Source organism: Colletotrichum lupini, chromosome 8, assembly GCF_023278565.1.
Source record: "Colletotrichum lupini chromosome 8, complete sequence".
NCBI lineage: Eukaryota > Fungi > Ascomycota > Sordariomycetes > Glomerellales > Glomerellaceae > Colletotrichum > Colletotrichum lupini.
This window is the reverse complement of record NC_064681.1, coordinates 1,446,456-1,468,576: the sequence shown is the minus strand read 5'-3', so window position 1 is coordinate 1,468,576 and position 22,121 is coordinate 1,446,456. Positions and strand designations below refer to the sequence as shown.

Here is a 22,121-nt window from a genome sequence, read left to right as displayed (position 1 = left end):
ATTTATTCTAACGTATATAAAACCTCTTAGTATTAGCCCGTATAAGTAGCTAGATCTTATATTATATACTCCTTTTTATTAAGGGTTAGGGGGCCCTTTATATATTCCCTTATATTTATAATATAGCTTATATTAAAGGGATTTTTAGCTTTATAAAATATAATTTCTAAGTTAGTATTAATATACTAAATCTTAACGTTTATATTAGCCCGGCTATTTACGGTATTTATACTATTACCTAACTAAATTCTATATTATTAAAAAGTACTTTACTAATCCTTAGGTATACTTATATTAGTTATAATAGCTATAGCGTCGAGCTAGCTAAAGAGGGCGCCTAGCCCGAGAGGGGTAGACTTATTAATAAGCATTTTTAGCTTATTAATTATTAACTATATATTAAAAGTAGAGTAGGTTCTCGTTGAGGTAGTAGTTTATATATTAATAGGTTTGTTTAATAGATTTATTTAATAGATTTATTTAGTAGATTTATTTAGTTTAAATAGAGCTTTAAGCGATATTAAAAGTAATAAGGATAAAAAGAACTTTTACGAGCTTTAGTATAGTAAAAGAGTAGTAAATATTAGCCTATTTAGCCCTTTTTTTAAAAACCTCTATGTTACTATTAAAGTTTAGAACCTCTGTGGTTAAAGAAGGCTACTTCTAACTATTATAGCTAATTATTACGGCTAATTATTACGGCCGACTTCTACCGTTAACCTTTCTAGCCGGCGCCGCTATATAATAAAGAGGGTAGCTTACTTATTCCGAATTATATAGCGGTTTTTATATCAAAATTACTATATTACGTTAAGTACGTACTTAGGGTATATTATACGTATTATATAGTTAAAAAGTATACCGTATTATATAATTTCTTTTAAAAGCGTAATCCCGTTAAGGTCGATCTTTTATGCTTATAAAGCTAAAAAAAACCACTATATAACTTTATATTAAAATTTTAGCATTATAAGCCGTTTTTAATATCTAATATAACGTTAAAATATATTTAAAATACGCTTTAATAAATACTTATTAATTATTAAACTAAAAATAAAAGTAAGAAATCGGGCTAAGAGTTTATAAATTAATATTAAAGAATTATTTCGTATTTAATAAAGAACTCGTAAAGGTTTAGTTATTAATTAATAAAGTAGTTCTATAAGAGATTAGGCTATAAGGACTTAACTAGCGAGGCTATAACATAAGTATAAGTATATTATAAAATTAAAGCTTATAGAGTCCTTTATAAGGGCTCTGCTTTTTAAAAAGTTCTTTTATAATACGATTTATATACTAGTCGCTAAGTTATTAGCGTCCTATTACTAGTTATATCCCGAATTTATTATAATTACTCCCCCTTTACGTAACTTTAGCCCCTAAAGTTATTACGTAATATCTTTTTTTTAATGCTAATAATAAAGCTATTAACGTCGTTATTTATAATAGATTCCGTAAGGCGTTAATAATATTCTTTTTTACTTAGGAATAAGGTATTGCTCCTATCTCTTTATTTAATAAATACTTTATTATTATTATTTAGTAATAGCGCGCTAACTAGTTACTAAGTTAGTAATATATATTCGTAGTAAAGTATTCTGACTATTATAATATATAAGAGCTTACTTAACCTCGCGGTTATTATTATTATTAAGTTATTAAGTATAATAAAAGATTTTTTCCCCGTTATTAGTTACGTATTTACTTTTTTTCCCTCTTTTTATTTAGCGACCGTTTTGCGAATTCTTTCTTATATAACTATACTTTTCTTCTTATAATATTTTAATTCTATATCGTTTCCTAATTACGACTCCCTCGCTATATTATTACTAAGTATTTATTAAAATGTTTATTATTTTGCGTATTTAGGATATACCTAATATAAAATATAATTTTAAAAAGGGCTTTTATAGTCTTCGTAACAATACTCTTTATATATACTACTTAACTAGCTTATATTATAATATTAATAAGCTCGTTTATATTACCGGCGCTTACGTTACTAAGTATATTATTTATTAAATTAATAAAAAGAAGTATTTTATTATAAGTCGTTAAGTCCTTGCTAATTTATTATTAAAATATTAGCTAACGATATTTTTTAAGTTTTTAAGGAGCTATATAGCGCCGCTTAGTTTATTTAAAATATTTTTATAGAGTTTTATAATACTAAGGAGTAGGGTAGCTTTAACTTTTATAAGTATAGCTGCGTTTTTTATACTTTTAGTTATATTATTAATACGTAAAAAAAGGTTATTATTTATATTACTAACTTATTAATAAGTAATAAGGCGAAGAAGGTTTATTTTAAATAGGTTACTTTTTAAGAACTCGCTATTAACTACGAGTATTTAAACTTATTAATTTTAATTATAATAAGTTATTAGTAATCGTTTAGCGAATTTTCTTTTTACTAACTTAGATTTCTTTTTTTAGGCTAGTATTTTTAATATTAATAATAAGATTAAAATTATCTCTTATTTTAATTACTTTTAGCTAGCTTATTTTTATAATAATAGCTGTATAATTACTTTATAAAATAATTTCGACGCTCTAGCTTAGTATTATAAAAAGACTCCTAAGGGCGTTATTATTACGTATATTTAAGAGTTTTTTATTTTCTTTACTTTTTATAAATACGTTATTAAGTTTTTAATAAATAAAGTACCTATTTATATTATTATTATATATAGCGCTACCCTTATTTCTTATAATCCTAAGACTCGGACTCTTATTAAGAAGCGTATTTTTATTATTAACTATATTTTTAATAATAATAATAAGCGGGACGACTTTAGGTTTAAGTTTAATAAGTCTTAGCGCGAGGATACTAAATTTAAGGAGCTCGGTAATAATTTAGAAAATTCTTTTTTTTAATATTATAATAAGCGCCGCTATTTTAATATTAATAACTTACTGACCCCTATTCGTAACGCTTTTTTTAATATAAATAAGGGTGCCCTAGCTCTTAGTTATATTATTCTAAATTTTAATAAGGCTAATATTACGCTCTTCTTATTTTAAATAAAGGCTTTATAACGGCTTAATAAGGCTATTATTCATATTAAAGTTAAAGCTACGGGTCGTAATAAGTAGTTTAATATTAATAAGTTTTTTATAAATATTAATATTATTAAAGTCCCTTAGCTTAACTAGGATTATAAGAGCGTTATTTTAAATAACGTCCCCCGTCCCCGACTTATTATTAATAATAATAGCGTTATACCCCCTATTTTACTTATTATTTTACTTCTTATTATAGCTCCTATTATACTTCTTATTATACTTTTTATTATAGCTCCCGTTATACTTTTTATTATAACTTTTAATAATAACTAAGTAGTAAACGCTCTACGAACTATTATTATTAATATATATAATGCTCTACGTAATTTTAACTACCTCTTTTTTACTCATTATAATATTAATAAGGTTAACGGCCTTATTCTAAGTAGTTAGCTAAGTATATATACAAAGCTTCTTTACTTTTTACTTACTAAGCGGATTATTATTACTAATTATTAAGTTTTAGAAATATATACTAAAGCTATTATTATTATTATTAGTATTGTATAAATTGCTCTTTTTACGTAGTTAGATCTTAGCGATTTTTTGGTAACGTATTACTAAGGGTTATAATACTATATTTTTTTTTTAAAATTACGCTAAGCTAAATAAAAAGGGTTTTATAATATATTATTAATTAACTTATTTTTAGTAACCTTTTACTACGAACTTAACGTATATTATCCTATTTTATATATACCCTTTTTTTTATAGCGTTCGAATTTATTAATTACTTCCGCTACTTTTTTAAAATACTTAATAAGCTCTTACGTATTATACTTAGTAAACTACTTAGCCTATTTAACGAAATATCGTAAGTTTCCTTTTTTATTTTATATCGTAACGATTTTTTTAACTTCTTAAACGTCTTACTTATCCTTTAATTTTAAAAAATTTATTATTTAGTTACTAACTATTCGGTAATTTCCTTATAACTTAAGCTAAGAAACTAAGAAAATATTATATATTCTCCGATATTACTTTAGTAAATATACTTAGTAAGCCTATTTCCTTACCCTTTTAGCTATTATTATTTTAATATATCTTAGCGCTAGTTTATTATTTTTAAATTGTATATTCTTTATTAATAAGCCGACGACCTTTCCGTAATTAAACTCTTTTAGAGTATATTTTTTATTATAATAAACTACTTAGCTCTTAGAGGCTTATACTTACGCTCGTATAGCCTAGGCCCTAATCTCTCTAATTTTCTAAACCCTTTTTTAAACCCCTTAAACTATAGTTTTATAATTAAGTATATATTTAATATACTTAGGGTAGTAGCCGTATAGTACTATATATAGGGATATTTTTATAATAAAATATTAACTATTATTATATATAAACTCGGCCTTTTTTAGTTACGCTACTTACTTATTTAGCGAGCCCTTAGTATAAATCCTTAAATACTTTTTTAATATTTAATAAGTTCGCTCCGTTTAGCTATCTATTTATAAGTAATACGTAGTAAATAATTAGCGACGCATTGCCCGTTTTTTAATAAACTCTTTTTAAAATACGCTTATAAAAAGCTTATCTCTATTTATAATAATACTTTTAGGTATACCGAACTTATATTCGACTTCTTAATATAAAATACTTATTATTTATATTACGTTAAGTATTTTAATAGTAAGTAAGAACTTCGTAAACTTTATTATATAATAAATAATAACTAAAATATTATTATATTTTATATTGTTATTACGAGCGCTTAGTAATAGCCCCGTAATAAAATCTATAAATATTTCTTAAAATAAATATAAGGGTAGTAGTAATAACTATAGCTACTTATATAGCTTATATTTTAAAGTTATAACTCTTAAATAATACTTATAGTTCTTAACGTATTCTTAAATATCTTGTTAAATATCTTTTTAATAAAACTTCTTTTAAATTAGCTCGAGAGTTTTTATAGCTCTTATATAACCTACTTTATAGTTATTATAATATTAATAAAAGATCTCTATTTAAAAAGACTTTATTTAAAGAATAATAAGTCTTTTTTTAAAAAATAGTATACTTTATTTATTAAGTGAATATATTCTTAGCTTATTAATTATAGTATAAACTCTTATTAATTATAATATATAGAACTCGTTTTTAATTTATAATCCTTTAACGAGTTCCTTAGTTTTTAATAAGAAATAAGAAGCGAATACCGTTTTACTTTTTATAAGCTTTTTTATAACGGGGCGTAGGATATACTATTTTAATATAATAACCCTAGCTCTATTTAACTCTTTTTTATTTTTATTAAACCGTTAACGAGCGTTTATTAATAACTCTCTTGTTTTTTTATTTCGAGTTATTATAATAATAATTATTACTATTTTATTAGTACGCCCTATAATACGTTATTAATATAAGGGAGAGGATTCCTTATTTTTAGAGCTAGCTAATATTTAGCTAAGATTACGAAGGGAGGCCTTAATTACTTAAACGTATATTTTAATAATATTTTTTTATTTTTTTAAGCTAATTATTTTTTACCGGACGTTAAGTAGTAGTTCGCTAATAAGACGTAGTTTTTAAGCTAATATAAAAAGAACGTTTTTATAAAGTACTTCCCTTTTTATATAGTCTAGCTTTTTAAATAGACCGTTCGCTAGGTTCGTTTTCCTTAGTTAGTATTTTAGATTAAAATTAAATATTAATAATTTATATACTTATTTTATAAGCTTTTTTTAAAAGTCCTGCGCTAGTGTGCTAATTACTTCCTTAAGTACTTAGTAATCCGTTAGAACTATAAACTTTTATAAAAAGCCCTAGAGGTAATAAGCTTAATACTCTAGCCCTTTTATTATAATAAATAGTTCTTATTAGCCCGTGGCTTATTACTACTCTATATCTATAAGCTTTTATAATTAATAAGTAACGGGTTATTATTTTTTATTAGCTTATTATAATAAGATTACTATAATAGCTTTAATTAAAGCGTCGGTTTTTATTTATATAATATGTTATAAGTTTTAGTATATAAGTATAGTTATTAAAATAAAAGCGACCTTTAGTTAATTAAACGTCTCGTTTACTTTTTTAACTTATTAAAAGTCCTTTATTTACCCTTTTTTTATTTTTAATAATATTATTATCGGTATAATAATACCTAAGTATTTAGTAATAAACTTTTAATAACAGTTATAAAACCCTAAGAATACTTAGATATCCCTAATAAACTCTAGCGCCTTTTAGTTAGCGATCGTTCGTACTTATAATAAGTTAATTTTAATTCTTTTTAATATAATAATATAACTTAAGAACTCGACCCTCTTTTAATAAAACGAGTACTTCGATAGTTTAGTAAAAAGCCTATATAAATATAAATATTAGAGGACTTTTTTAATATCCTCTATATACTACTCCTTTATTATTAAATAGATTATTAAATCGTTTATATATACTATATAATAAGTATTTAATAAATTAGCGAGCGCTTAGTAAATATATATTTAGAACGTCGTAAGTACGTTTATTAGCCTAAAAAGTATAATAATATATTTAAAGTAACCGTATTAGCTCTAAAACGCTATTTTTTATTAATCTTCCTTTTTAATTTAAATACGGTAATAAGTATCCCTAATATCTATTTTTAAAATCTATTTTACTTTGCGAAGCCTATTTAAGAGCTCGTTAATAAGCGGTAATAAGTATTAATTTTTTATAGTTACTTTATTTAACTTATAATAATTTATATAAAAGCGTAGCGTACTATCCTTTTTTAATATAAAAAAGATTAATACTTTAGCCTTACTAACTAAAGGTATAATATAACCGTTTACTAAGTTCTTAGTAATATACGCGCGAAGCTCATTAAGTTATTTTTTATTTAATAGATAAATAGGACTATATAGTAGTTTAGTACTTAGAACTAGGTTAATAAAGTATTTTACCTCGCTATATAATTACGGTCCCTTTAATAATTACTTATTAAACGTTTTTATTTTTAATTAAAGTTTTAGTAATAGACCCCCTCGTAGTTTAGTCTTTATTACTCTTATAATACTTCTTATAGTAGTAATATATAATATATACGCCCTCTCGTAATTTTTAATAATATTATAAGCTATTACTTTTAGTTTAGTAACCGAGATAGGCTCGTATAACTATATATTTATTATTATATTAATATAAATACCCTCTTAGCTTATTAATAGTTATGATAATAAAAAGTTTACTATTTTTTTATCCTTATTAATTATAATAAATAGTTATTAAATCTTCCTTAGTTACTTATAATAGTTAATAAAAAAGAGCGTTAATTAATAAGCTTTTCCTTAGCTTACGGCTTTACCCTAAAAGTCCCTTAATAAGGGAGCTATGGTAGTAGCCGGGGTTAACCCTAAGTAAGTTACGAGCTTAGTATTAATAATATTTATTTTAGAATATATATTTATATTAACTTTTACTAGCCTTTTAATAATACTTCGTAGAACTATTACCCTACTTTTTATAGTTATTTTTATTAATACCCTCTTAATACTTAGCGTAAGCGTATTAAGTATATTACCTATACTTACTCGTTTTCTAACGAGTTAACTTCTATAACTCTTAGCTTAATAATAACCCGTTAAATAGTTATTAACGTTAGTTTTAATTAGGGGTACGTCGGCTTATCGTCGCCCCTATTTCTTAACTTATTCTTTTAGTACTTATTAAATATATAACCTATTTTATTATATATAAAATACTTAATATTATTATTACGACGCTTTTATAATAGCTCGGCGCGAGTATTCTTATTATATAATTTTTATAATATTACTTTTAATAAGTTTTTAGAGCTTAGCCCCTTAGAGCTCTCCCTACTTTTTTTTTTATAAAAAGGAGATATTTAACGCGGTTATTTTAATAATAAATATAGCTTCTTTTTACTATTTTTTTATAACTAGTTACTACTCTTTTATTAATTTAATAACTATAATTTATTAGCCTTATAAGCTATATTACGTACTCTCTTAATTAAGACCCTATAACGAATTAAATTATCCTATAATTAAAATAGTAATCTAAAAAAAAATTAATATACCTTTATTTTTAAATTCTCTATATTTTTTATATTTAAGTTATAATAAATTGCTAATTACTTAGTAAAGAACTAAGTAGGGGTCTAGCCCTTTTTTAGTCTCTTTATCTTTAGCTTTTTATAATATTTTTATTCTTAAGTCTTAGGGTTTATATATTATTAATAAATAAACGCTAAGAAATCACTTTAAAAAAAGGGGATCTTAGAGGCTCTTTTTATAATTATATTATTATATTTATAATAATAAGGATATTTTAAATAGGGCCTATTTAATATACTATTTTATAATACTTTTTATACAAAGCTTATTACTTACCTCTATAATAATAATCTAATTTACTACCTAAGTACTTATAAACTCTTTTTTAATCAGTTTATAATTATAAAAAAGAGGTTTTTTATATTTTTATTAATTTAAATACGTCGCTAGTTACTTAGTAAGCTATTAAACGAGCTCTTCGTATCAACGCTGTTTTTAGTTTCGATTTTTAATTATTATTTTTATTATTTTATAAAAATAAGTTATTATTAAGCTTATAAGGTTTACTAAATTAGTTATTTTAATATTACCCGCGCTTTTATATACGCCTTAACCTCGTACGTTTAGTAATTAGTTATTAATAAACGCCCCGTTTATAATAAATAAGGTCTTTAAAATATTAACGGGGTAACTAGCCCGTAAGGGTAATCTATTTTAATTATTTTTTTTATCTAGCTCTTTTATAAACGTTAGTATTTAAATAAAACTTACTCTATAATAAGCTCGTTTTCTTAAATAGAATAGGGTTAAGTAGTTAACTTTAAATAGTTATAGCTCGTTAGTATTAATAGCTCTTTATTAATAGCTAAGTATTATTTTATTAATGTTCTGTTCGTTTTTATAATTTATTATTATTTATATTAGTTATTTTATAAAAGTAAAAGCTTTAGAATTATAAATAATTAGGCTATAAGTATTTAACTAGCGAGGTTATAATATAAGTATAAGTATATTATAAGACTAAAGCTTATAAAATCCTTTATAAGGGCTTTACTTTTTAAAAAGTTCTTTTATAATACGATCCGTATACCGGTTACTAAGTTATTAGCGTCTTATTACTAACCGTATCCTAAATCTATTATAAGTTCTTAAAATAAGAACTTTAATAACTTTAGTTTTAATAATTATAATAATTTTAATAATACTTAGTTTTAATACGGAGTAAGTATTTTATTTTTTAAAATACTTTTTTTATTAAATAAAAGTCGAAACCCCCCGAGTTCTTTAGTACTTTATAATAGTTTATAAAAATAAGCTACTTAATTATAAATGTAAATAAGTATAAATTATTTTATATTTAAAAAACAATAATTAAGGATTAATAAGATCTAAAAAAATAAAAAACGAAAGGAATAGGAGTTTAAGCTTAAATAAGAACGTAAAGAGTATAAATTTTTAATAAACTAGGCCTATAAAGAGCGTAAGTTTATTATAAAATAGGATTACTTAAATAGGGTAATAAAAATAAAAATAATACTCAATTAATAAAAATAGAAGTAAAAAATAAGCTAGTAAAATAAAAGCTCTTAAAATATTTTTATATTTATTTCTTTTTTAACTTTATTTTTATTTAAGTAATTTAAAATATTTCTTTTATAATATTAATATAAAGTATAAATTAATATTTATAATATTTTATTAAATTATAAATAAGAATGTTTTATAGGTTTTATTAAATATTAATAATAAGAAAAATTATTATTTTAATAAAGTAATCCGTTAGGGCCGTATTATATATTACGTATTAAAAAAGCTAAATATATTACGTTTTATACTTAACTACTAATTAAAATAATTCTTAACTTTTTATTACTTATTTAATAAGTAAGTTATATTTATTTTAATATATATAAAACCTTTTAATATTAACTTATATAAGTAGCTAAATTTTATATTATATATTTCTTTTTATTAAAAATTAGGGGACCCTTTATATATTCTTTTATATTTATAATAAGAATTAATAAGGACATATAACGAATTAATACGGATATATAGCTTTTAAGGATATATAGTATTTTTTATTTTTAATAAGTCTAAGAATTTATTGTTAATAAGAATTAATAGGGATATATAACGAAATAATACGGACGTATAGCTCTTAGGGATATATAATATTCTCTATTTTTAATTAGTATAAAAATTTATTATTAATATACTTAGATTTTACTACTATTCTTTAAAGTACTTATCCCTTTTCATAATCTTTTTTATATAATTATATTTTAAAAAAGCTTTATTACGAAGCTATTATCGACTTAATACGTCTTATATCCTCTTTTTTTTAAAGCTATATTAGTTTATATATTATATAATAGCTCTTTTAATAGCTTACGTACCGAGTTTATATTACTAAGCTTAATTTAATAGCTTAAATAATTAAAATTATTTTATAAAATATTAACACTCTAATAATAATAATATACTATCGTCTCTTATTTTAAATAAAAACTATATTAATATAAATTAGTTTTATAAAATTAGTAATCCCTATATATATAGTAACTTAATAAATAATATTTTATTAAAATTATTATAAAGAACGTGACTATTATTTTACTATTTATATTAATATATCAAAATAAAACTAACTTTTTATTTTAATTAAAAATTCCTTAATAAAACTAATATAGTAGTTTTTTTCTAGCTTTATAAGTATAAAAGATCGACTTTAACGGGATTACGCTTTTAAAGGAGATTATATAATATAATATACTTTTTAACTATATAATATATATAATATATCCTAAGTACGCGCTTAACGTAATATAATAATTTTAATACGAAAACCGTTATTTAATTTAGAATAAGTAAGCTACCTTGTGGCGGTACCGGCCGGAAAGGTTAATAATAAAAGTCGGCCGTAATAGTTAGCTATAATAGTCGGCCGCAATAGTTAGAGGCAGTATCGTACTTACCGTACTAGAGCTCGTAAAGATTCTTTTTATCCTTATCGCTTCTAATATCGCCTAAAACTACTCTCTATTTAAACTAAATAAATCTACTAAATAAATTTACTAAATAAACTTACTAAACAAATTTACTAAATAAATTTACTAAATAAACTTATTAATATATAAACTACTACTTAAATAGTTTATTTTTAGTATATAGTTAGTAATTAGTAAGCTAAAAATACTTATTAATAAGTTTACCCCTCTCGGGCTAAGCGCTCTCTTTAGCTAGCTCGACGCTATAACTATCGTAATTAATATAAATATACTTAAGGATTAAGTCTATCGAAATAGTGGGAGTATCTATTGATACTGTGTATTAATACCATGTAATCGATATTGAGAACCGCCCGAGCAACCAGCAAAGGCAGAATAAAGAAAAAACAAATACTTAAGGATTAATAAAGTACCTTTTAATAATATAGAATTTAGCTAAATAATAATATAAATATTATAAATAACCGGGCTAGTATAGATATTAAGATTTAGTATATTAATACTAACTTAGTTATAATAGTTATAATAAACGGGCCGGAGGTATATAGGGTTAAAATAATAAGCCGGCGCTTTAAATAGCTCTTATAAGACCCCCTAAGTAATAATAATACTTATATAAAAAATAGATTATATTAAACTTAGTTACTTATATAAGCTAGTACTAAGAGGTCCTATATATATTAAAATAAATAAAGCTCGCCCTATAAATAAGTAGTAGAAAATTAGGAGCTATTTTAGTTAATAATTAAGTATAGAGCGTATTATACCTAGTTTTTTTTAATACGTAATATATAGTACGGCCCCGGCGGATTGCTCCGTTGGGGGGTTAATAAAACTAATATTTTCTAACTTTTTATTATTTTTTAATTCTTATTAATATATAGTCCTCCCTTTTTTAATAAAAGATTTAAATAGTTTATATTCTATTTTATATATTATTTTTTTAAAAAGAATATAAATTACTTAGTATACTACCTTTTGGTTTTAAATATTACTAAAGCTTAGTCCCTCTTTTTTTTTTTAATAAATCTTAATAACCTACCTAGCTTATTATAAAATAGTTTAATAATATTCTTTAGCTTATTATATAAGTTATTAAAATTAATAAAAAGTTAATAACTAGCTTTATTTAATAATATAAGTAAAGCTATTTATAATAAGAAACGTAGGGGTTTTAAATAAACCTATTTATTAAAGCTAATGACCTTAAGGAATCGCTTTTATATTTAAAAATAATAAAAAAAGGTCTAAATAAGGCTAATAAAGCGGTTTAGCTCGTTATTTACTTATTTTATTACATATAGGATATTTTATTTATTAAATAGCTTAATTAATACTATAGTTAGCGAGTATTTAACTAATTTCTTTTAGTTTATATAAGCCCTAGTATTATAAATATCTTACTAAGTAAATAAGGACTTTAAGAACTATTTTTAAACAATAATACGTATATTACGTACTTAAATCCTAACTTATTAACTTATAATCTTAATAATATCCTTAACTAGCTAAGTAAGTTTATAATAAAAAGGGTATATAAATATTTTAAAGCTAGGCCTATAGTTATATTAGCTATATTAAAGATCTTTATATTATTATAATAACTAGTATCCCTTAACCTTAGCCTTAATAATTAACTTTTATTTATAACTGTATTTTTAAAATCTCTATTATTTTAGACCTATATTATGACTAGGCTTAGAATATTTATATTAATTATATTAAAATATATATTAAATATTCTTTTTATTTTACTTATTTTTATAACATTTTATAATACTAAAGCTATTAACCTTAATAAAAGTATCAACTTAATTAAAAAGAGTATTTATTATTAACTCTAAGTTACTAAGAATTAATAAGTTTAAGGTTTTATTTAAAAAAGGGGAAAAGGATTTATTATTTTAAATATAATAAAAAACTACGGTTTAAAAAATAATAAACTTAAAAAAGGGTTTTATTATAAAAATAAATAGGGTAGTAAGTTTATTTAAGAATCTTACGTTTCTTATTATAAATATCTTTATTTATATTATTAAATAAGGCTATTTATTAATTTTTTATTAATTTTAATAACTTATATAATAAGCTAAAGAATATTATTAAACTACTTTATTATAAAATAAGAAAGTTACTAAGATTATTCGTTAGGGAGAGAGGGGTTATATTCTAAAAAAAGTCGTAAAAAGGTAGTTCGCTAAGTTTTTATTATTCGTTTAAAAAAATAGTAAGTAAAATATAATATAAGCTTTATATTAAAATAATCGTTTATAAAAAGTTATATATTTTATAATATACTAATTAAGAGCTTAATAATAAAGTTACGCTACTTTTTAAAATTACTAACTTTATAAAATTAGTTAATATTAGGGCAGCTACTTTTTAAAAAAGGAGATAATAGTAATTAACTAAATAATAATAAGAGGCCGTAATTAATTAATAATCGCTCTTATAAAAAGAGAAGTTTTTTAATAATAGTATTATTTTAAAATTAGCCTTAGGGAACGTCTTTAATTCTAATTATAAAAGCTATTATAAGTAAATATTAAAAGTTAAATTTCGAGGCTTAATAATATAATTTAAATATAAAAAGAGTAAAAGAATAAAGGCTTAGGATACTTTATAAGTATTTAGTAAAATTTAACTATATTAATAATTCTTTTTTAAACTAATTAAAAAGTAAAATAGTAATGCTCATATAAGAGCGACGCTTATATATTAATTTATAATACCCGTATATTAATTCCCTTTATAATAAGCTAAGTAAGTTATTAAAATTTATTAAACAAAAAGAGGAACTAGGCTTTAATAATATTTAAAAAAAAGTAATATATTAAGTAGTTTATATCCCCCTCAAAAAATAATATATAAAATAAAATATAAGCTATCTAAACTCTTTATTAAAAAGGAGAGGATTACGTATTAATAAGAATTAGAGAATAGTAAAAAGCTAAAGAGTATTAGTTTTATTAAGGAATTTTTAATTAAAACAAAGAGTTAGTTCTATTTTAATATATTAATATAAATAATAAAATAATAATTACGTTTTTTATAATAGCTCGAGTAAAATATTGTTTATTAAGTTATTATATATATAAAAATCGCTAATTTTATAAACCTAACTAATATATTAGCCCTTTTAGCCCTTTCTTTAAAAACCTTTACGTTACTATTAAAGTTTAGAACCTCTATAGTTAAGGGCCGCTTCTAACTTTTACGGCCGACCTCTACCGTTAACCTTTTTAATTAGTGTTACCGTAAAATAGCTTACTTATTCCGAATTATATAGCGGTTTTTATATTAAAATTACTATATTACGTTAAGCGCGTACTTAGGGTATATTATATGTATTATATAATTAAAAAGTATACCGTATTATATAATTTCTTTTAAAAACGTAATTCTGTTAAGGTCGATCTTTTACGCCTATAAAGCTAAAAAAAAACTACTATATAAAACTAACTAATATTAAAATAGCTTTTATTTAAAATAAAAAACGATAGTATATTATTATTATTAAAGCGTTAGTATTTTATAAAATAGTTTTAATTATTTAAGTTATTAAATTAAGCTCGGTAATATAAGCTCGGTATATAAGCTATTAAAAAAGCTATTTTATAATATATAAACTCCCCCTCCCTTTAAAGTCCGGTCCGCCTCATTAGGGGCTATCTTCGCCTTTACGGGTAAGCTAGTTTATTAGGGTTAATATTAAGTATTTTTATTACGTAATAAACTTTATAACTAATAATAGCCGGCCGTAGCCGTTACTAAATACTAACGATCCCGCTATAATATATTAATCGCCCTCCGAATAGCTAAAAACTACCCCCTATTTTCTATTTTATTTAATAACTCTAGAATATCCCTTTTAATCTTTCTTAACTTACTTCTATACTACGTTTTTAAAGTATTAATAATACTCTAAAGTTAGTTAGGCATTTCGAGGCTACTATATTATATAAGCTAGGTACTTATTAAAATAATAGCTATATTAATATATATCTTTTTAATTTTTAAATTAATAGTATTTAATCCGTATTCCTTAAGACGGCCGTACTATAGTTCGGGGTCCTTTAATATAATATTTATAAAATCGAACTTCTAGTTATTAAAGAAGCCCTAGGGGTCGATAATAACTATACGTCTTAGTATTTCGATAGTATATATTTAAAGTAAATAATTTAATAGCGATAGTAATAGTAATGATAATAGGGCAATAGTAATAGGGTAATAGTAATAAAGTAATAATAATAGACGGCGAGGGAAGCGTTTTTTAATTTTAATAAAAGAAATGAGGTAACGAATATATATATATATATGCGAGTCGAAGTTAAAAGCGTATATTAATAATAAGAAGGTTAGTATTATTTTTAATAATAGTAACGAGGGTATTTCCGATACTATATTATTATAAGCTATTATTATTTAGAGGGTAATAAACTTAGCTAAGTGGGCGTAGGCTTATAAAATAGTAGCGTTAAGTACTTAATATTACTATTAATAATCCGTAATTATAAACTTTATAAAAGGGAAAGTTAAAAAGTTAAAAAATCTAAAAAAATAGTCTATTAAGATAGTAGGAGTATTTATTACTACTATATATTAATACTATATAATCGATATTAAGAACCGCCCGAGCAACTAGTAAAGGTAGAATAAAAAAAAATAAACTCCCCCTAACGGAGTAATCTACTAGGGCCGTACCGTATATTACGTATTAAGGAAAACTAAGTATATTACGCTCTATACTTAATTACTAATTAAAATAGTAATTAACTAACTTAACCGTTATCTTCTTTTTATTAATAGCTCCCGACCTTTCCCCGCGTAACTATTTAAAAAATAAGCTATACTTACTCTAACGTATATAAAACTTCTTAATACTAGCCCGTATAAGTAGCTAAATCCCGCATTATATACTCTTTTTTATTAAGAGTTAGGGGGCCCCTTATATATTCCCTTATATTTATAATATAGCCCATATTAAAAAGATTTCTAATTTTATAAAATATAATTTCTAAGCTAGCGTTAATATACTAAATTTTAATATTTATATTAGCCCGGCTATTTATAATATTCGTATTATTACCTAGCTAAATTCTATATTATTAAAAAGTACTTTACTAATTCTCGGGCGTACTTACGTTAATTACGATAATTATAGCGTCGAGCTAGTTAAAAAGGGCGCTTAGCCCGAGAGGGGTAGACTTATTAACGGGTATCTTTAGCTTACTAATTACTAACTATATATTAAGAAGTTCTTATCGAGGTAGTATTTTAATTAGCTAACCTCTTAACTAGTTATTTAACTAGCTATCTAAGTAGTAGTTTATATATTAATAAATTTATTTAGTAAATTTACTTAATAAATTTATTTAGTTTAAATAGAGAGTAGCTTTAGGTAATATTAGAAGCGATAAAGATAAAAAGAATTTTTATAAGCTCTAAGTAGTAAATATTAGCTTATTTAGCCCTTTTTTTAAAAACCTCTATGTTACTATTAAAGTTTAGAACCTCTATAGTTAAGGGCCGCCTCTAACTATTATAATTAATTATTATAACTAATTATTATAGCCGACTTTTATTATTAACCTTTCTAACTAGCGCTACTACGTAAAAAGTAACTTACCTATTCCGAATTATATAGTAATTTTCGTATCGAAATTACTATATTATATTAAGCGCGTACTTAGGGTATATTATGCGTATTATATAATTTTTTTTAAAAGCGTAATCCCGTTGAGGTCGATTTTTTATACTTATAAAGCTAGAAAAAAACCACTATATAATATATAAACTAATATAACTTTAAAGAAAAGAGGATATAAAACGTATTAAGTTTATAATAACTTTATAATAAAGCTCCCTTAAAATATAATTATATAAAAAAGATTATTCCCCTAACAGAGCAATCCGCCGGGGCCGTACTATATATTACGTATTAAAGAAAACTAAGTATAATACGCTCTTTACCTAACTACTAACTAAAATAGTAGTTAACTAACTCGACTATTATCTCCCTTTTATTAATAACTCTTAACTTTTTACTACCTACTTATAAAATAAGCTTTACTTATTTTAATATATATAGGACCTCTTAATACTAGCCCGCGTAAATAGCTAAGTTTAGTATAATCTATTCTTTTATATAAGTATTATTATTATTTAGGGGGTCTTATAAGAGCTATTTAAGGCGCTAGTTTATTACCTTAACTTTATATACCTTTAGCCTATTTATTATAATTATTATAACTAAGCTAACGTTAATATACCGGATTTTAATATTTATACTAGCCCGGCTATTTATAGCGTTCGTACTATTACTTAGCTAAATTCCGTATTATTAAAAAGTACTTTACTAATCCTTAGGTATATTTATATTAATTATAATAGCTATAGCGTCGAGCTAGTTAAAGAGGGCGCCTAGCCCGAGAGGGGTAGACTTATTAACAGGTATCTTTAAATAAGCTTATTACTTATTAACTATATATTAAGAATAAACTATCTAGGTAGTAGTTTATAAGTTAATAGGTTTATTTAGTAAATTTATTTAGTAAATTTGTTTAATAAATTTATTTAGTAGATTTGTTTAGTAAATTTATTTAATAAATTTATTTAGTTTAAATAGAGAGTAGCTTTGGGTAATATTAGAAATAATAAGGATAAAAAAAATCTTTACGAGCTCTAAGTAGTAAATATTAGCTTATTTAGCCCTCTTTCTAAAAACCTCTACGTTACTATTAAAGTTTAGAACCTCTATAATTAAGGGCCGCCTTTAATTATTATAGCCGATTATTATAGCTAATTATTATAGTTAACCTTTATTATTAACCTTTTTAATTAGTATTACTACGTAAAAAGTAGCTTACCTATCCTAAATTAAATAATAGTTTTCGTATCGAAATTACTATATTATATTAAGCGCGTATTTAGGATATATTATATATAGTATATAGTTAAAAAGTATATTATATTATATAATTTCCTTCAAAAGCGTAATCCCGTTAAGGTCGATCTTTTATATATATAAAGCCGGAAAAAAACCACTATATAAAAAAGATTATAAAAAAGAATAAGTATTTTAAAAAAAAGTAATGAAATTTAAATATATTAATAATAAATTTTTAAACTAATTAGAAATAGAGAATATTATATATCCTTAAGAGCTATATATCCGTATTAATTCGTTATATATCCTTATTAATTCTTTTTTTAAAATACTTATCTCTTTTTATAATTTTTTTTATATAATTATATTTCAAAAAAGCTTTATTACGAAGCTATTATTAATTTAATACGTTTTATATCTTCTTTTCTTTAAAACTATATTAGTTTATATATTATTAAATAGCTTTTTTAATAGCTTACGTACCGAGCTTATATTACTAAGATTAATTTAATAACTTAAATAATTAAAATTATTTTATAAAACACTAACGCTCTAATAATAATAATATATTATTATTTTTTATTTTAAATAAGAGCTATATTAATATTAACTAGTTTTATAAAATTAACGATCCCTATATATATAATAACTTAATAAATAATATCTTTAAGTTAACTTATTACCTTATTTACTCTTATAGTTATTTTTTATTTAAAGCAAAGCGTTTTTTTAATTTATAACCTCTTATTATATTTTAAATAATTAATCTTCTTCTCTTTTTATAACTTAAATCCTAAACTTATTAATTCTTAGTAATTTAAAATAAACTTATAATACCCTCTTTAACTAAGTTAATAACTTTATAAAAATTAATAAATTTAGTATTATAAAGCGAAATAAATATAAAACTCGAGGCCGAATTATTTAATATACTTTTTAATATAATTAGTTTAGTAAGCCTAGGCTTATATAAAATATTAGTATTTAATAGCGTAAGTTTTATAAATATAGTTATAAATAATAACTTATTATTAAGGCTTAAGAAGAGGATAAGTAACTATTACGTTATTATTTAAACTCTAAGTATAATTAATATAATTATAGCCCTAGTTTTAAAGCCTTTATATACTTTTTATATTATAAACTTATTAAAGTAGTTGAGGATATTATTAAAACTATAAGTTAATAAGTTAGGATTTAAGCTCGTAATATACGTATTATTATTTAAAAATAGTTTTAAAATCTTTATTTACTTAGTAAAATATTTATAACGCTAAGGCTTATATAAATTAAAAGAAACTAGCTAAATAATTATTAATTATAATATTAATTAACTATTATTATTATTATTATTATTATTATATAAAATAATAATAATAATAATAATAATAATAATAATAATAATAATAATAATAATAATAATAATAATAATAATAATAATAATAATAATAATAATAATAATAATAATAATAATAATAATAATAATAATAATAATAATAATAATAATAATAATAATAATAATAATAATAATAATAATAATAATAATAATAATAATAATAATAATAATAATAATAATAATAATAATAATAATAATAATAATAATAATAATAATAATAATAATAATAATAATAATAATAATAATAATAATAATAATAATAATAATAATAATAATATAAATAAGACTATATATATATATATATATAAAATATTAATATTATAATTATAAATAGTAAATTGACTATATATATATATATATAAAATATTAATATTATAATTATAAATAGTAAATTGTATTAAATATATAATTATATAATAAGCTTATAATTTATTAAAATAAGTTAATAATTTATTAATTTATTATTTATTAATTAATTTATAAATATTATAAAAATTAGAAAGATAGAAATATTTAAAAAGTATTTAAAATATATTAAGGAAATATTTAAAATATAGTAAGGAAATATTTAGGAAATTTTTAAGAAATTTTTAAGAAATTTCTAAGAAATTTTTAAGACATTTCTAAGAAATTTTTAAGACATTTTTAGGAAATATTTAGGAAATATTTAGGAAATATTTATAATTAATATATTATTTACTTAGTATTTATAGCCTTAACTTATATTTATATATTTATTACGAATATTTATTTATAATATTACGGTATTCTTAATTTATATAATACTATTTTAAAAAAGTAAGTAAAATACTTCTATTTTAATAAACCTTTTACTTATAAACTTCTTTAGACTAATTATTCTTTATTATCCCTTAATCCTTAATTATACTTTTTACTTATTTATATTTTTAATAAAAATCTAGGTAAAAATAGCGGGGTTTATTTAGAAATCCGTTTTATTATTATTAAAATTATTAATAAGGATAGGCTAAACTGGCTTATTTTTAATTATTTTACTATTTTAGCCTATTTATTTAGGAGTTTTAAATTTTTTTTTAAAATAATTAATATTAAATATAATAATATAGAAGTATTAATAAAATAATTTATTAAAAATATCCTCGTTTAGTACGAGCTTAGGGTAACGGTATTTATAAAATACTAAGTAAATTAGCTTATATATATTAAAAAGAGGGTAAGTTATAAAATCTAATTAAGAAGAACGTTAATTAAAAAATAAGTTATATTTATTATAATTAATAGCGTTTTATAATTTATAAACTTTATAACTCTTCTCGGGGCCGAGCTAAACGTTTATTTTTATTTCAATAACGTCTTATTAAAAATAATTAGTTTTATAAATTAAAAATATTTTAAAAATATTTCTATTTATAATACCGTCCTTTTTAAAAAAGATAATAAATAACGCCTTATTATTTATAATAGCTTTAGGCTTTTAAAAAATATTTAAGGGCGTATTTTAGCCCTTTATAAGTAATATTATTTTAATATAGTATTTTATAAAAACTTATTAATAAAGCTAAAAATATTAATATAAAATAAGAAGTAATTTATAAGTAACCTTAAGGTTAATAATAATAAAAAGGGATCCCTTATAAAAAATTATAAAATTAATATAATAACTCTTTTTGAGGTACTTTTTAAGTATATTAAAAATTAATTAATAATAGTTATTAAAGTAAAAGTTATTAATCTCTAAATAATAATAATAGAGTTCTTTTAATAATAAGATTACTTAACTTTATTATTATAAAAATAAATAAATAAATTATATATTTAATTATAATAACAAGGATAAAACTTATACTATTAATCTCGAATATAAAGAGATTTTGAGGCCGGCCCCTCTTATTATTAATATAAAACTTAAAATTATTATTATTATAATAATAAAAAAGTATTATAAAATTAATTTAAAAATGTTTTTAATTAATTATTAATAAATTTTAAATACGAGAGTAAGTTTTATAATAAAATCTTTTAATAAAAGTCGTAATAAAAAGTAGAAGTTTAAAAAAAAGGACGCGACTTAGCTAAGGTAAAAAAAAAGTATAAATCGGAATTATTTTTTATTAATTAAGTAGTAGTACCCTAATTAACTATAATTTATTTTTAAAATATTTCTAACTTAAGTACCTAAAAATAAAAAAAAACCGAAGTCTAATTAGTTAAATTTAGCTAGGATCTACTAATATCTAAGTACTTATTATTATATACGGGACTCTTACCTTAACTAGGGGGGTTATTATTAGTTTATGTATAGACTCGTTTCTCAAGGTAGAAAGACCTTAGGACCCCCGTTCGCGCCTACGTGTGGTGGCAGGGAAGGTAGGGGAGGTACAGGTACATCCCAGTGACCCGTCTTGCAGAGACTAGGACCTGCCTCGTTCACTTTCACCTGGCCTACCACAACGAACAACCTCGTCCGGGTATCCACCTCTTACCATGCCCCCCGTCCCGTCCCCGTCCATGCCCATGGTAATCGAACTCCCTTCTTTAATCTTTTGAACATGTCTTTCCCTCCCACTTCTCACCCTCAGTGCTCCTAATCAGCCTCCACCGAGAGTGTTGTTCAACTCACCTACCTCGCGCGGCATTCTCACTGCTGCCTCCTTTCTCTCCGAGGACCTCAACAAGCGCAAAACTCACTTGTTTGTAGCGTGTTGCGCCTGAGCTGTCGACCGACCCTTTCGCGCCCTGATATTTTTTTTCTCCTTAGCCCGGCCGGC

At 22.1% G+C, this 22,121-nt stretch overlaps 1 protein-coding gene across 1 annotated transcript; it reads left to right on the top strand.

Moving 5' to 3' along the window:
* Nucleotides 1-8,955: 8,955 nt before the first annotated feature.
* Nucleotides 8,956-22,065, top strand: CLUP02_14904 (uncharacterized protein; the record flags this gene model as incomplete). The annotated part of the gene is made up of 4 exons (XM_049293830.1): nt 8,956-8,962; nt 14,731-14,769; nt 21,762-21,870; nt 21,933-22,065. 4 exons carry the CDS (start codon nt 8,956-8,958, stop codon nt 22,063-22,065), a joined length of 288 nt encoding a protein of 95 aa, XP_049150976.1.
* Nucleotides 22,066-22,121: the final 56 nt, after the last annotated feature.